The 16,985-nt window shown below is 39.0% G+C and overlaps 1 protein-coding gene across 2 annotated transcripts in view; it reads right to left on the reverse strand.

The window, feature by feature from the left end:
• Positions 1-2,036: 2,036 nt before the first annotated feature.
• Positions 2,037-16,985, reverse strand: part of STAT4 (signal transducer and activator of transcription 4) — a 97,880-nt gene continuing 82,931 nt past the window's right edge. For both annotated transcript variants that reach the window (XM_045198502.3, XM_024564177.4), the window contains 10 exons: positions 12,871-12,954; positions 11,278-11,376; positions 9,600-9,735; positions 7,632-7,681; positions 6,909-7,003; positions 6,466-6,602; positions 6,006-6,197; positions 3,563-3,629; positions 3,085-3,193; positions 2,037-2,160 (listed from right to left, as the gene is read on the reverse strand). In XM_045198502.3, the coding sequence (XP_045054437.1) occupies positions 2,134-2,160; positions 3,085-3,193; positions 3,563-3,629; positions 6,006-6,197; positions 6,466-6,602; positions 6,909-7,003; positions 7,632-7,681; positions 9,600-9,735; positions 11,278-11,376; positions 12,871-12,954 (996 nt within the window). In that variant the 3' untranslated portion in view covers positions 2,037-2,133. The remainder of the gene's footprint in view (positions 2,161-3,084; positions 3,194-3,562; positions 3,630-6,005; positions 6,198-6,465; positions 6,603-6,908; positions 7,004-7,631; positions 7,682-9,599; positions 9,736-11,277; positions 11,377-12,870; positions 12,955-16,985) is intronic.

Genomic DNA, 16,985 nt, shown 5'->3' on the forward strand with positions numbered 1-16,985 from the left:
TAAGTGCTTCTTTATTAATGGCATTAAATAAATTCTAGCAATGGGTCTGAGGAATGCAATTTCAAAGTTGTGCTTAGCATAAGCAATATTTTGAGCTAAATGTGTAGTATGACAAAAAATACGGTGTAGGTTATGGTTTGTTGCCTTTATACCTAATTAAAGAAAATTCTGTTTCAGAAAAAGTGTATAGAAATAAAATTCTATCTACTGCCATCTAAATTCATGAACCTCCACCATTCTGCCCACACTCTCCAAGTAATAACTGCTAATCAAGAGCATCATGGACCACTTGAGGATTGTAGTAAGGAGTGAAATGATCCAATTCACTTATTAAGAGCCCTCTGTCTACACAGGAAGCCACAGGGAATCGTTTGTTGTATTTACTGGCAGAGTGGTGCAGGGAACATCCTTCTCATCAGTTTTTATAGTGTCCTCTTTGTGCGGACTCTGGTTGATATGTTCCAGGTCTCACAGTGGTGGTTACACAACTATGGGTTTGTCAGAAAGGGGTGCATTTTACTCTCTAAGTTATACTTCAGTAAGCCAGACGTTATAAAATGCAATTAGTCAAATCAATCAATGCTCATGGGCAGTTTGAAAACAGGCTGTGAAGAAATTGGAGTGCGTGCTCACGGAGGCCCGTTTACTAAGTCTGGCCCACTGTTACCTGCTGGTAGAGCACAGCGGAAGAATGGCCTGACTCCTAATTCCGTTCCTCCCACCACAGGCAGTGCAGGGGCCTCCTGAGCCATGTGAGGTAAAGAAAAGTTCCTTGGGGTAGTGGACTTACATTCTTCTTTATGGGTTTGGCGGGGCGGGGGGGGTGGTGACTTTCATTGCTACCTTAAGACTTTGAGGAAATCTACCGGCAGCTATCTTTCTTCAGCATTTATTCCAGATAAAGGCACCAATATTCAGTAAAATTGGCCAAAGCAATTCTTTACATTAAAAAGAATTTGAAAAGGGATTAGCAAAATGGACATCTGTGATTAGTATATGGTGGGTGAGAGGAAAAGTGAAAATATGATTAATATGTTGAAAATATACCTTATGTTTCATTCCATGCTGCTTATTTGCTCCTTGCAGGCAGAAAAAAACTATTCTGGGGTAGAGAGGAGAAGATTGGTGGGACGAAAACTCCTATTAGGAAGGTAGGTTATATTAAATCTTTTTTTCTTTTGGAACTCATTTTTCATCAAACATTAGCCTCTTCCTGTTTGTCTTGCCTGGGGGACGGGAAGTGGGTGGAAGAAGTTAGAGAGGAGCCCTCCAGAGGGGACTGTCGCCTCGAGTGCAGCCAGGGCTCACCTTGGATACCAGCCTCAGCACTTTCCTGCAGTAAATCACGGCAGATGCCTTAGTATCGCCTGGCTCAGCCCATTCCCTGGGGCCTGGCAGACATCGGGAGCACCCCAAATCCTGGCACTGGGGGATCCCATACTATTCCTAAGGGCGCCAGTTGGGCAATGTTACCACTAAGCATCCAGTCTGGCCCATACTATTGGTTCCCTAGATAAACACCAGGAATGACTCTGGGTCCCTCCTTATAGCAGGAGGTATCCCTGGCAGCCGTATCAGCAGCTGTGAACCACGACGTGGGGACAATGTTGGCATGGCAATCAAGAGGCTTCATAATTCACCCCTGGATACCCCGGGCACTTTTGCTGTCAATGCCCCATTATTAACTCCATGTGTGTCTAGTGTGATGACTTACCTGCTGGAACTCGGGACGCTGGCTTCTTTGGATTTTCCCTCAGGCCTTCCTATTGATTTTTCAGTAATGTAGTATGACTTTGTTATTCCTGATCTATTCTGAAATCTTAACACTTAAACCTTCTAGAGCCAAAATCATAAACAAAGTCAGAAATGAAACAAATACAAATGAGTCTTTAGTTAATACTATATTAACACATGGTTTTTAAGTGTCTTATCTGGCACGTTTATCTGAAGCTTTGGTTTTTAGCATTTCAGTCACAACGCTCCCAGCTGAGGGTGTCCGGCCAGAGGGAGGAGAGCTTCAGACGTCAGTCGCTTTGGTATTTACAAAGCTGAAGGAATAGGATGTGATTGTTGGCAAAGATCAGTCTTTACACTTTTTTGCTTCCTTCTTTTGAATGTCAAGATTTTATGCTGTTATTCAGCAGAATAGGGAGACTTCATCTAAAAGTGAAAAACAAAAATGACCTTGAGGAAACTACTGTTTTGCAAATAAATTACCATTTCTTATGTAAACATCCTTGTGTCTACTAAATACTCCATAATCATTCTACCAATTAACTAAGTGTTCAAAAGGTACCTTTTAAGTAGATGAAAGCTGTTTTAAGAAGGCCTATTCATCCCACCAAAAATGTAAGAAGAAACAGGTGCAAAAGGTAGCACAGGTTCTCTCCTAACTACACGTTTTGGAATAAGCTGCCCATGGAGAGTATGGATTTTTCATCCCTAGAAGTCTTCAAGAAAAGGACTGAAACCCACTTGATTTATAGTCAGAAATCTCTAGGGGCACAGAGTACCTCCAAGATGCTATTGTTCTAAATTCTAATGTATGTTCGTCCTTGTGTAAATTGGTGGTTTGAACTGCTCAACAGCATTGGGTATGAGAATGGATAGAATGCATCCTAAATCTCATTATTGCATTTACAATTAGGACTCTGTTCTCAGAAGAGTAGTAGTATACTGCTTTTGATTGTTACTCATACACTACTTGAAGAGGCTCCCGGGAGGAACAATGCAAGCAACAATTAATCAAAAAAAAATTCAAATGTGTTGTGCTTGAACTGCTAAAATAAATAATAAACTAGGCTTAATAAATATTGACTAATACATGTTGTCTGCTGATATGTGAAGAGAATGGTGGGCAAGGGACAAAGTGTATTTGAGTGGGGTACAGGAATATTTTGCCCTGTGGGGGCTTGTGATGGAAAGAATTTAAAGCAGTTCAAGTAAGTGAAGGTGTCTGCTTTCAGTGTGGGTACTGTCAGCAACACACAGGACCTTACAGAACTTCAGTCCCTTTGGTTGGCATCCCACCCTTGCTCACGTAGCGATGCCCTTGACCAGCCATGGAAAAGGAAGGGAACGTACTGCAGTTTCGATTGTTGTGGGGCTCAGGTTTTCTCTCAGCACTGCGTACACACTCGGAGACATGGGGAGAAGGTCTGACGGAGACTGTGGCTCAGCTGAATCGCTTCGGCTTAAAGAAATAACAAGGTAAATATCGAGCAGGATTAAAAAACCATAGCTCATTCTGTCAGGAACTCAGTTCTAGAACTTTACCTATTTGTCACACTAAGATGCCTAACTCATCATTTGATATCACATCACTCAGCCTACTATGAAATATACGGCATATACAAAGGCAACTTTATAATTCCAGTGATAACAGACTGTGGTGTGTCTTGAAGACCAGCTTTACGTATTAAAGAAAACGGGATATTGAGAATTAAAATGCTTTATTCTCAGTCATATGTATTCCGCGGTACCCTTACATTTCCTATAGAAAAGCTTTTCTTTTGGGATGAATTCAATCATACACATTTTACATGTGACTGACATTACTTACATTGTCGAGATGGGGATAAAAACAGAAGGAACATAACCTTTGTCTCCCCTTTCTGTTGGTCTTGAAACTGGAAAGGAAAGGCACAATGTTGGGAACAGTGTTATCAATGTTATTGATAAAATTAGAAAAAAGTCTAGAAATATATGTCATGTTAAAAAGAAGGGAGATAATACAATAGCTTAGTGATTCACAAAATATTTCAGTCGAGTATTTTGGATGAGCATAAAATGTGCAAGAAGAGAAAAACGCATCTCTTAGTGGGCCCAGTCTGAATTTACATATTAATGTCTCTAAAATGCATGAGAAAAGTTGGGAATCAACTATATATCTGGCTTCTATGTTACATTTAAGTCTGATTGTGAGGACTGATTTATTTATGTATTAGGGGGTTTGTAGTGATTCAGGACTTTTCATTACAACTGATACCAGTCATATGAATAGACAAGTTTTTGAAGCACAGACATCAGTGCTTCAAAAATCACAGTAATGTGCAAGCTTCACCTTGGAAACACTCCCAAATTTCTCTGGTATACTATGTCGAACTTGTGCTTGATCCAACTGTAAAGTGGATCAAAGTTTTCCAACTGTCTTTTGTTTCATTGACATTTATTGTTTCATATGATCAGATGTAAAGACACTTAGGCTTTGTTGTTGTTGCTTTATGTTGTTTTTTGTTTGTTTCAAAGGGGATGAAGTCCCAGGATGGTGACAGTCACCCTCTGTGAGTGACAACTGTGGTGTATTCCACAAGATGGTGCTCACGGGTTTGGTTGCTATAGATGAACATTCCAATGGATTGTTTATACTTCCGTTAAAGAAACAGAATGGCGAACTTATATTACAATTATGTAGATAATTTCATGAATGTTATTCCATGTAGTCGGCCAATATTTTTCAAATGCCTTTTTTTGCCAGGTGTTATTTTAGGCCGTGAGCATATAACCAGGAAAGGCAGGCAGGTCAGCACTTGTTATTGGTGGGCCAGGAGGTGTGAGATATTCCGCAGGCACCTTTGTTTCCTCCCAGGCAAATGAACAATACCAAGTTGTGAGACTACCGTGAGGTAAAAAATATATATGTAAAGCTTATAAACCTTGGGCTTCATTTGCAAAAAACAGACTTGCTTAACTTTCAACGGCTTTCTAATCATTACCTTCTCTTTCTTTTCCTCTCCCCAATCACAGAAGTGAGGTCTGTGGTTCCATAAAAGGAAGGAGAAAACCAAAACTCTACAAGTGGCCATGAGAGGCTCCCATGGCCATGGGGAAATCTGGTTATGATACTAATAACCTGGCCAGACTGTGGGGAACAAGTGGAGTCTGGGAAACAGATGGGGCCTCTAGAGGAAATCGCAGAACTGCCTGAGGCAGCAGGTGGGTCTGTGGTGTCCCTGTAACCAAACTGGTGCCTTGGGAAGCTCCACCCCTGGTGCAGAGCATCCTCCTCTTGGTAACAGATCTCTCACCCCAGGGCAAGACGGTGGCAGGAGGAAGTATTGCAGCAGGCACGGGCAAGGGTAGCAAGATAACTGGATAAGGGGAAAACCCCTCTTACCCCTTTCTGACACCTGATTGGGGGTGGGACCAGGGGAAGGCAGGCACATGTGTCATAGAGGTCAGAATGGCAGCAGGGAGAGGTACAGGACCAGAGAAACCTGTCAGTCTAGCCAGGGGAAAGACTGGGTTGGTGAGGTGGGGGTGAGTGGGTGGAGGGAGGATGGGTCCTCCCAGAGTACTCAGGAGTTTGGGAAGTTAATTGAGGATTTCTGAGAAAGCACCTGGTCCCTCCCATACTGAATGCAATGTAATCCAAAGGGAAGAAAGGGATAGGATCAGACCCATACTAGCCAGTGCCTTTGTGGGAGCTTCTGACTCTGGAAGCCACATGGCTGATGGCAGCGCCAGCCCCATATGCAGGTTCCAGGAGGGAGTCTGAGGGCTGACACTGGCCAGTAGAAAAGCTGAGCTCCTTGGAGGACTACTCAGCAGTTCCCAAAAGACTGCACTTTAAATGGGAGAAAATGAACTCTGGGCACTGCCTTTGGTTTTGGTCTGGCTGAGGTTGGCTAGGTTTTCCTCCAGGTCCCAGAAGGGATGGGCTTAGACACACGAGTCTGCCGTTCTCCCAGATTGTGCTGCATTTAAATAAAAACCTCCTTCCTTTCTCACCAGCCTCTGCCTCTAGAATTTGCCTGTGTGACAGCAGGCAGATGAACCCTCACCTTGGTTAGGTAACAGTTACAGCTGCTGATTAGCCCTAGCAGTCCCTTTTTAGTAACCGCTGACATACCACTTCCTTGTTAAGGTTTTGACCTCCACATAACCCTTGGATCTTGTAATGATCAAAGTAAACATAAAAAAAAAAAGGAACTCCATTTACTTTTATCCAATACGAGGTTATTTTCCAAAATATTAAGAAGAAAAGTAAACAGAAAGAGCCTAACCTTCGTATGGCTGGGAGCTGTAGTGTTTACCGAAAGCTTTGTCTTTGGGAATGTCAGGGTATAGGTACTTCAGAGGGTTTTCAGGAATGTTTTCAGCCATAATAACCTTGTAGTCTCGAAGGATGTCAGCGAATGGCAGAGCTGACAACCGGCCTTTATTATAGGGTTCTACAGAGTGGAATCTCACTTCTCCTGGAAAAACAGAAAGCAAGGGAATTATCATGTTTCCGTAGGCATTCTTTGTGGCCTTTCTTCCTGCCCACGTTATCTTCATGTCTCTGGTTATAAAACAATGCCAGCCCTCCTCAGCTGACTGGACAGGAGTGATTGCCACCTGATAAAGGACACCCACACAGGCTGGGAGAAACTCAGGGTACACACTATACACTTTTGAAAACTGAAATACCAGTAACCGAACTCAATACTTATTTCACAGGAATAAACAATAATGAGCATGTACCGATTTCAGAGTGGTCCACCCAAGTGAAAGTTATTCCTCCAAGGTGGCTTTCACTGAATCTTAACAAAAAGGTTCCAGGCATTTTATCCTTTAGCAAGTGTCTTTCCTTCTCTTTGCTAACGAAGCCCATGACATACCTGAAAATGAAGCGAAGGATAGTTTTATCTTGTCAGAAGCTTTAATTTCCTGCATTTGCATTTATTTCATTTTCAAAGAACAGGCCTAAATTTATTTTTAGTATAACCAAAAGTTAATGATGTCTGAAATACTCTTATACAGATTAAAGTCAATATCAACATTCTAGGAGGAATGTAAGAAATTGCAACTGTTCCTCCCCCCGCCCCGCCCATGACACTAAACATGTTTAAAAAGAAAGGGAAAAAACCCAACAGCATAAAAATAAAAACCTAATGTACTCATGGAAAATATAACCTGTAACTCACCCATCAATCCAAAGGGGGAGAATGTGTTTCTTAATTAGATCTAATATTGCTTCAAGCCATGTCCAAAAGGTAAACGATTTACCAGGTAAGTGTTCCTGTTAGAATAAACAAATATAGCACAATAATTATTTCAATAGTAATGTTGATATAATAATTCAAGTTCCTTTTTTTCAGTGAAAGATTTTCGAGACACTTTAGAGTTTCCTTCTAAAATCATCTGATCCAGAAAATCCTCAGAATCCAGATTAGGATATGGCGACTCAAAGAGGGCCACTATTGTATCTTTACCCCTCAGATCTGCAATGTAAAAAATGATAAGACTAATTTTGGCAAGGACACAAGGGAATATGAAATCTCATTTCTGGTCAGGACTGTAAATTCAGACAAATTTTTCTATGAGGCTATCAGGCAAGATATATTAAAAGCTTTAAATATTCCTTTAACTGTTTACTCAACAATCTTTTAGGATTTTTACTGAAAGAAATATTTAGACAAGTAGAAAAAGGTATATACAAGATCCTAATTGTAACATTAAAAAAATAACCAAAATTGTAAACATTGGTATCCAACTGGTTGTTTTAATGTATATCCTATACTTTTCCAAATTAAATCCATGCTGCAAGTTGATCTTAAAACACTATCTATAATTGTCAGGTAGGAAAAAAAGGGAACACTACTTCTGAAAAAACCCATAAATGATATCCCCCCTTCCCTTGTTTGTACCTTGCAGAACTTGGACCAGGTGAGATGACCATCACTGTAGCTAGATTGGACTAAAATGAAAGAAAAGAATGAAAATTTTATTAAACAATTAGATTCTTCAATTTGGTGCCCAGTGTAGATCCCCCTTCTTTCAAGCATCTCTTATGCACTGCTATGTGTTTACAATGTATGTAATGCTAGAAACAGTAAAAATATTTTATGAAATTTATTATCTGGGAGAGAATTCTTTTCCATGGAGAAACTAAAGATAGCTTTGGGAAGGGGGTAGGTGTGTAGGACCAAGTCTCCATGAATGGGTAGGAAATGAATGTCAGAAGAGAAGGAGCAAGAATAACAGAGGATGAAACATAGTGGACATGAATATGGCTTATATAGAAGACAGTAAGAGCAGCCTGATGTTGGTGAATAAACATAAAATCAATTTGTCTAAGTAGACTAAGCCAGAGTACCTGGAGTCTTGACCTACCATGCAAAGAATGGCCCAGAGATCTATTAAGCAATAAGGAGCCATTGAGTGTTTTGATCCAGGGAGGTGGAAGGATACAAGAGTTTCTATCTAAGTTTCTAAGAAAAGTATACCAATAGGAATACATTGATAATGATCTGAACGTGTATGGTGGCTATGTATGTTACATATTTAAAAGATTTATCCACCCATTAACAAATATTTATTGATTTCCTACTACCGTGGTTTATGAATTAAATAAGGATCAAAAGGATATTTACATTAGTAAATTTTGTAATATTCTTAAAGCCCTGATTTATTTAAATACCTATTGATCATAGTTATAAGTGGCAACCCAGCATTACCCAGTAAGCCAAACTTAACCAAATCACACACATTTTCTTTTTTTCTTTTTTTAAAGTATATTTTGTTGATTGTGGTATTACAGTTGTCCTAATTTTTCTCCCTTTGCCCCCCTCCCTCCAGTACTTTCTTCCCTCCACCAATCCTCCCCCGCTTAGTTCATGTCCATGGGTCATGTGTATAAATTCTTTGGCTTCTCCGTTTGAATGCATCCTTGACCCTACTTTAACTAGAAATATATACAAATCCAAGTTTAACTTGGTTTTGGTGCTAAAGGTCTCTACGCCAAACTTGTCAAAATATAGATGTCTTTTCAAACTCTTTTAGAAAAAGCTTAACACCGTAGTTACTACACTGAGTACAAATAAGTCTATTTTGCAAATTTCAGAAATGTCAAAACTGAAATTTTCTTTCTTTTTTTAAAAAAAGATTTTATTTATTTTTAGAGAGAAGTGAAGGGAAGGAGAAAGAGAGAGAAACATCCATGTGTGAGAGATACATTGATTGGTTGGCTCTCACACGCCCCCAGGTGGGTACCTGGCCCACAACCCAGGCATGTGCCCTGACTGGGAATCAAACTGGTGACTCTTTGGTTCAGAGGCCAGCACTGAATCCACTGAGCCACACCAGCCAAAACTGAAATTTTCTTGATAAAAAGAATTATATCAGTAATATAAAGTGCTACCTGGTGGTTTTTAATTTCTATTAAATTTTGTGGTCCTGGAATCACCTATTTTCTAGTTGGTTATTGACCATAGTGATATTAATATGAAAGATCAAGGCACCATTAAGACTTCACATTATACTCAGTGGAAATGGCATAAGAACACCCTGGAGACTCGAGTGTGGGACGCAGTGGAAGGGGCTTTAGAACTGGATAGGCCTAGCTCCAGCCTGTGCCCTAACTGCCATAAACTAGCCACGCAGCCATGGCAAGGTACTTGACTATCCTCATTTATAAAATAGGTTATTCTGCCTTAATAATCATTACTCTCTCTTAAAGAACTTTAAAAAAAAGGTATATAGTATTTAACTCTGTGCTTGGCAACCAGTAAATTGTAATGATCATTGTTACTATTAATAATAGTAATCACCTTGGTTCTTTAAAAGACTTGAGTACCAAAAACAGGGATAAGTCCCCCATATCTACCAGCTCTCACCTGTAAGCTTCTCTGCCAGCATATTGAGTTGATCTGAGTTAAGGCCACGACCAACATATGATGAAAATTGCCAGCTCATCACTTCCAGGAGTTGACTTAAAGTGACAGATGGAGGATTATTAAAGAAAACCAAGTTCTGAAATAGAGTTGTAATGATTATATTTATTAATCACATCAAACACACTGTAATTCAATATATAGGATTCCTGATTTAAACTCTTTAGGCCAACCTAAGCTAACAATACAGAATAAAGAAGAGAAACTAGGGTCAGTTTTTATGCCAGACTCCTGAGGTAGGTTGTGCACCGACCTTTTAGGACCTGTATGTGATCTGCATCCCCAAATTCCTCATCTGGGAACAGAGCAGAATTGGGGATGGTTAGTGTAACAGATTTGGTGGCTTTCCAATAGAAGAAGGATGCTGAAGAAACCTAAGTGCAGCAAAGCCACTTTTAGGCTGGAGAACAGAGATGCATCCTATCTCCTTCCTACATCCTGGAGTTGAATAAAAGCTCTGAACGCATGTACCTCCTAATAGGGAATAACATTTAATTTCAGGGGTGATGGCTGTTTTGGGCTGTAAAAACCAGGTGACTTCTCTAGTGAGCTCTATTCTTCTCACTGCAGGCTGAGAGGGAGCAAGACAGTGCTTTTCGGCACAGCCTTCCTCTGCAGTTAAATATGTCAGATGTCAAGGCACAGGAAGATGAGAAGGCATATGGCTGAGTCATTTTCTACATTGTTTCCTTATTAGGCACATTCAATTAAAGGGAAAGAACACTTAGAGCTGACTCATTATGTCTTGTTCTTACTGCTGGGACCAAGTAAAAGAAGTCTTCCCTTTGGAAGCAGTATTTGCTCTGAGTTAAGAAGAAATTTGTTATTTACATCTGACCTATTTTCTCTAGACCTTGGTGGTTTCCAGGACAACACACTAAGGTTTTGTAAGAGGGAATAGGGGGAAGTGCTTACTCATCTTTTTTGCCACGCCCTTCCCTGGTTGGCTTTTAAGAAGGGCATGTATTCTCTGCTTGCTTTGTTACTTGAGGCCAAGTTTTGATCAATGTCTCATATAACCACAAGATGGCATTAAAGCCCACCTAGAGCCTAGAATGGATTAAATCTGTAACTAACATCAAGGGATCAAATTTACAATCAACTCAAACATTTGTATAGTCAGAGTGTAGTTGGGCAAAGTTGAGGTATAGTTATTTGGAAACCCCTTCTCTCCCTCTGTAAAGAGCCTGTGTGGAGGTATGGCCAGAGGTAGTTGAGGAGGTAAACACAGCAATCAGATATCAAATTCTGGAGCAAGGTGAATCCCTGTGGCCCAGTTAGCAGAGCCACAGGATGACCCTAGAACTCTCTCTGCTGGACATATTTGGGAACTGACCAGACCCTCTGTCACTTTTGCTAACCAGAACTCTCTCAGGGTCCAAGTACACTTGAACATAATACTTTGAATGTGAATGAGAGAGGAATCATACAACTAGATATACTGGAGTTCTGAAATAAAACAACTGAAAAAGACATGCCAAAATTTTATCTATACACATATATTTTATAAAAGCTTATATATAAAATAGTATATATTAAAAAATCTTTCGATGCAGATGGGTTTTGTTGACAAAGCAAATCAAATAGAATGAAGGGAGGAGAACAGCAATAGAGACTCTACCTGGGAATCGTTGGTGGACACATTGTACCAAATGATGGATGCCCAAGCATTAGGTAACTGACTGACATTGGAAATCATCACCACAGGTAATGAGCTGGTCTGGTTAAAAGCAAAAAGGGCATAGTTATTACAGGTAGCTGCATCTTACATTGATTTTAAACTTGACCCTTTCCCCTAAAGGGCTATCTCAAGCCCATCCCACTCCGCCAGTCCTGGTGTCTACACTGCCCTCGGGGTCACTAAAATGACTTGTGAAGGCACTGGAACTTTCTGAGCATGTATGAATTGAGGTACAGATAAGAAGAAACTATATAAACAGGAATCCTTTTGAAAGTGCTTCGCCAGTCAGCTTCTCTAATATCTTCCCTGTTGCCATGTAATTATTTATACTTTCTTATGGTATACTGCCTAAAATGCAAGTAATTAGAGCTTGTATTAATTTAGCAACTATTCTTTTAATAAGTTACATTAAAGAGTCCAGATTTAAATTTATCTCTGGAATGGATCAATATGTTCAAATTATGATCTGACATGTAATTAATTACTAGACATGGGAGTTTTAATTGTAGAAGATAGCTGGGTAAGCAATATTGGGATACAAAGCATTATGGGAGACAGTGCTGCCTGATCTGTTGGTGTAGAAATCAACTGAATAGTTTTGGCACTGTACCTTTTAACCTTTGTAATAAATAGACTTTCCCAGACTTATCTGGAAAACTAAGCAACTTTCATTAGTCCCTACCCAGCAACAGAGGGTAGACAGCTGTAGACAGTGAAATAACCAGTTGAGGAACTTAATAGCTCATGGAAACATGTTTAGGGAAAAGAGATGAGCAAGGAATCCATGGAAGATTTTATGAATATGTTCACATTCATTAAGATAAAAAGCAAAGGTAGAACTCTAAAATAATACATCTCATGCAAACAGGGTCATATTCAGGTGTGTGAAATTGTTCTTATTTATTCATTTATTCAACAAACGTTGAGCAACTGCCATGTGGCAGGCATTGTGCTAGGCACTGGCAATGGAATGACTAATGAGGCATGACGTCCTGCCTTCAAGGAGTTCACAGTCGGTCATGTTCAATTTCCCTAAAGTTTCTTTACTCCTTTGAGTTCAATGGGGAACGTTATAAGAGGATCTAAACAATGTCTGTTAATGTTCCTATCACTTATCTTTACTGATTATATTAGATCTTTCTGAGGGATCTTTATGTACAAGTTAGATTTTTGAAAGTGTATCACTATGTGACATGGCTTAAGAATACTTATTTCTCTTTAGGCTTTCCACTGAGCATCCATGACTCAGAAGATCCCAGGAAGCAAAACAAACACACAATGTGGCCAACAAACTATTCAATATATGTGTGTATTGACTTGATAATACCCATGAGATTTTAACATTCATATTTAACCAGAATAGTATTATGTTGATTAATCAGTAAATATTTGACATATTGATTTTCTAAATTAAGACAAAGTTATGAACAGGGATGTACTGAAACCTAGAAAAGACTGAGGTTGTATCTACAAATGCTGACCAATTCCTGAAAATGTTATTAGCAAATAGTAGATGTTTCTTGAAATACCTACCTCCAAATCTATAGTCAGGCCATAGAGGCAGATCTGTGTTTCAAACGTGATGGAATGAAGCTCTTCAGTCACCATGTGGCAGCCCTAAAGGAGAAAGAAATAAGTTTTTATCTTACAAATGTGAACTTACTACCTATTTTTAAGCCTGCTTCTATAAAAATTAACAAATTCTTAGAGTACATGCCCCCAAATGTTCCCCAGGATGGCACATTTCCTATTATTATTTTACAAGTTATTTAGAACAGATAGTATAGAGTTTGAGTAATCTTCATTTCCAAAAACACAATAATTTTAAATCTCCAAAACAATATAATTTCTGGCTTTTAAAATTCTAGCATATTTTCATCAGTTGAAATAGTTCTTTTTTTAAGTTTTGGAAATTAGTCCTTTGACTTACCAACTATTAATAAAGAAAGCCATATCTATATCTATGTACATATGTAGATGTAGATATATAAATATAGATATAGATATATAGATATAACAGAAACAAATCAGTGTCATAATGAATTTATTTAGAAAGAAAGCAAAATTTCCTTCTGGTTAAACATGGTAGGCAGAAAACATATTTTCTCTGCTCCCTCTAGAAACATCAATAGCATAATAGCTGGAGCTTTTTTTTTTACTTTAAAATAAAATAAAATTCTAATCCAGATTCCCTAGTGAGAGGTAGGGGAGGGTGGAGTGAGGGTGGCAATTAGGCTCCATGTGCCGTAGAACCAGGGGTCTGAAGCATTGAGCTCCTGAGGCTGGAGAACGAAGAGGGCTGAACAGGAGGAGTGGTTATGAGCCCCAGTCCATGCAATGAGGTCACACACCTCCCCAGCCCTGGTTGGGGGCAGGAGGTTTACTGCTCTCGAGCTCATGAAGCAGAGGAACCAAAGAGGTTCTCTGCATTTTGGATATAAGATCAAGCCAAAGGCAGAGATGGGTGCTGTGCTGGGAGAGGAAGACCCTATAAAAGTGTGCGGAGAACTCATGCCCCTTCCTTTTGACATCTCTAGGAAAGATTTGGGAAGCAGACTAGGCCTAGGGAGACAACGTACAGACACTGCCTTTGGGGGTCCCTGAGTGAGAAAGCCGGGTCCTAAAACCACCCTTACATCTACAGTTGCAACCATGCACACAGAGCTTCCAGTTCTTAGTGTGCTTCTCTTAAACATAAACAGCAAGCCAACGATCATCAAACATTTGACAAAGCCTTCCATATGAAATACAAATATGAAAACCAACAACAAAGAACTCAGAAGAGAAAAATGCAAAAAGCAAATAAAGAGTTTAAGACAAAATATAATAAAAAACCAAATCAAGCTCAGTTTTATATATCAGTTTAACAAATAACTGGCATGGAAAGGGGGCAAATCAACCAACTGTAACGAGTGGGCACTGCTCGGATACTGATTTGCACAAACCAACCATACAGAGATCTTTCTGAGACAGTGGAGAAATTTAAACACGTAATGACATTTTATTAAAGAAAGATTTTAACAAATTTATTATTTTTGTTTTTGTGACAAGCGTATTGAGGTTAGGTTTTTAAAACTTCTTATCTTCTAGATAAGAGATACCTACCGAAGTATCAGTTACTAAGATCCAATACTATCTAGAATTTAAGTTCTCCAGAAAAAATGTGTGTGTATAGGGGGAAATGGATGAAATAAAATAAGCAAAACATTAATCACTGTTGAAATTGGGTGATGTATAAATGAAGGTTCATTGTATTTCTTACTATATTTCTGCATATATTTGTGTTGAATGTACTAGAAGTAATGTAGATGCATAGAAGAGGCGCCCCCAAAAGACAAGAATTATCTTCTGGAGGGCAGGCCCCTTGTAGCACAGGCTCTCCCTATTAGGTGAGTGTTCTAGGAACCCATCTGTATCAGTGTACCAGCTGGTGTTGTTGTGAGAGGCTGCATTCAGTTTCTGTGAATTTTTTTTGAAGACTCTTTCAATATGTTTGCCCATTTCATGATGGGTGATTTATGAGCACACCTGCCCACACTGTGCTGAGTGTTCAGCAGTTTTGACCAAAAATGGCCTGACTCTCATACCCTACCCTCCTTATTCACCCCATCTTTCCCCATGAGGCTTTTTTGTTTGTTTCCCTGGATGAAAAAGGTCCTTAAAGGGAAATGTTTTGCTGATGTGGGGGAGGCAAAACAAACAAACAAACAAACAAACAAATGGCAGAAGCACTAAAAGGCATCAAAATCGATGTGCTCAAAAACTGTTTTGAGCAGTGGAAAAGAAGTCTCAATAGGTGTATTGCATGAAATGGAGAGTACTTTGAAGGTGACTGGGGTTTAAACATGTAAGAATAAATACACAATTTTTTATAAATAAATTCTGGGTTTTTTGGGTCCCTCCTTATACAGTTTATTAAAGAATTCTTAAAGATATTTAAAAAACTTTATTAATATCCTTATAGATGTAACAATATATTACATTAGTGAAATAAGAATAGGATGCTTTTGAAAGAAATGCTTAGAAAGTAATAATAAACAATAAAAATATAATAAGATAAATTTGCCCTGGCTGGTGTGGCTCAGTAGATTGAGTGCTGGCCTGTAAAATGAAAGGTCACCCATTCAATTCCCAGTCAGGGCACATGCCTGGGTTTTGGGCCAGGTCCCCAGCTGGGGGCATGTGAGAGCCAGCCTATCAATGTATCTCTCACACATGGATGTTTCTCTCCTTCTCTTTCTTCCTCCCTTCCCCTCTCTCTAAAAATCAATAAATAAAATCTTTAAAAAATATATAATAAGAGAAATAGACAAGTCAGTAGAAGGAATGGAAGTAGGGTAAAAGAAATGTTCCAGAAAATAAAACAAAAAATGAAGAAATGAAAGATAGGATAGAAAAGATAACAGAGAATTAATATAAAAACAACAAATCAACAGAAGTTCTAGAAAAAGAACAGAGAAAATGGAATAGAGGACATATCAAAGACAGAACCCAACGGTAACTTCTCATACCCTGCTGGTGGGAGTTGGTACACTTTGGAAAATAATTTCTCACTATCTAGTAAAGGAGAAGATACACTCTCTAAGATGATGGTGAAAGGAAATTAAAAAAAAAAACAATTGTGCAAAAGGATCAGAATACAGTCGGCCCAGATCAGAGCAACAAATGGAGGGTTCCTGGTGGGATGATGTCAAGAAAAAAGAAAAAGATAGAAATTTGGATTGACCTGCTTGACCAAATTTTCAAATTCTGAAGAAAAGTTTGGGGCTGTATTAGTGACAAGTACATAAAATAAATTGATCAAGAAAAATTGAGGCAGCTAATAAATACAGGGAAAACTAAAAGCAATACAAGAACGGGGATACAATAATACTATGTTACATGGCTCAGCTGTTAATTTTTATGATCATAGATATGTAAACATTGAATATTTTAACTAAACTAGAATGTGTCATATAACGATACTATGAGGACTGGGAGAAACTTATATGTATGGAGTGCTAATATAAGAGAACCATAGCTAAATCTTGTATAGAAAGAATGCAGGAGTTAAATGTACAAAATAAGAAATTAAGAAATGGCAGTATGATATTAGCATGATATTTACAGCCCCCGAATGATCACCTCTGGAGAGTGCACTTGGAGTGGGAGGGAGTGGGACAGAAACTGCTGTTCTTCCCTGATGAAATTGCACAGCTCCTCGCTGTGTGCCCGGGACCATCAGCACTGTCATCATCGGGAGCTCGGGAGAAAAACAGGATCTCTGGTCTCACCCCAGGCCATCTTGTTGAGTCAGATGCTCAGCAAGAACCCCAGGTAGAATTTGTGAGAAAATTATTCTCAATGTGGTATATCCACATGGTGTTTAGTCTCAAAAGGGATGTGAGAAATTTGGAGGTGGTGTAGAAAACTTGAACAATTTTTATAAATCAGCCCTGTGTGAAAATGTAAACAAAAGTGGAATTATTTGACTTGAAAAGTCAGGGTGGGGTTGGCGATGGCAGAGTCAGCTCTGGGAGGAAGGGAGATCTAATACTGAATATGTGGTAATGACAAGGGAGAATCAATTTGATTAAACTTCATATATTAAAAATAGTTCTGCTATAATGACATGAATAACAATTACATGAGGAAGACTTTATTGACAG

Source organism: Desmodus rotundus, chromosome 2 (assembly GCF_022682495.2).
Source record: "Desmodus rotundus isolate HL8 chromosome 2, HLdesRot8A.1, whole genome shotgun sequence".
Lineage (NCBI taxonomy): Eukaryota > Metazoa > Chordata > Mammalia > Chiroptera > Phyllostomidae > Desmodus > Desmodus rotundus.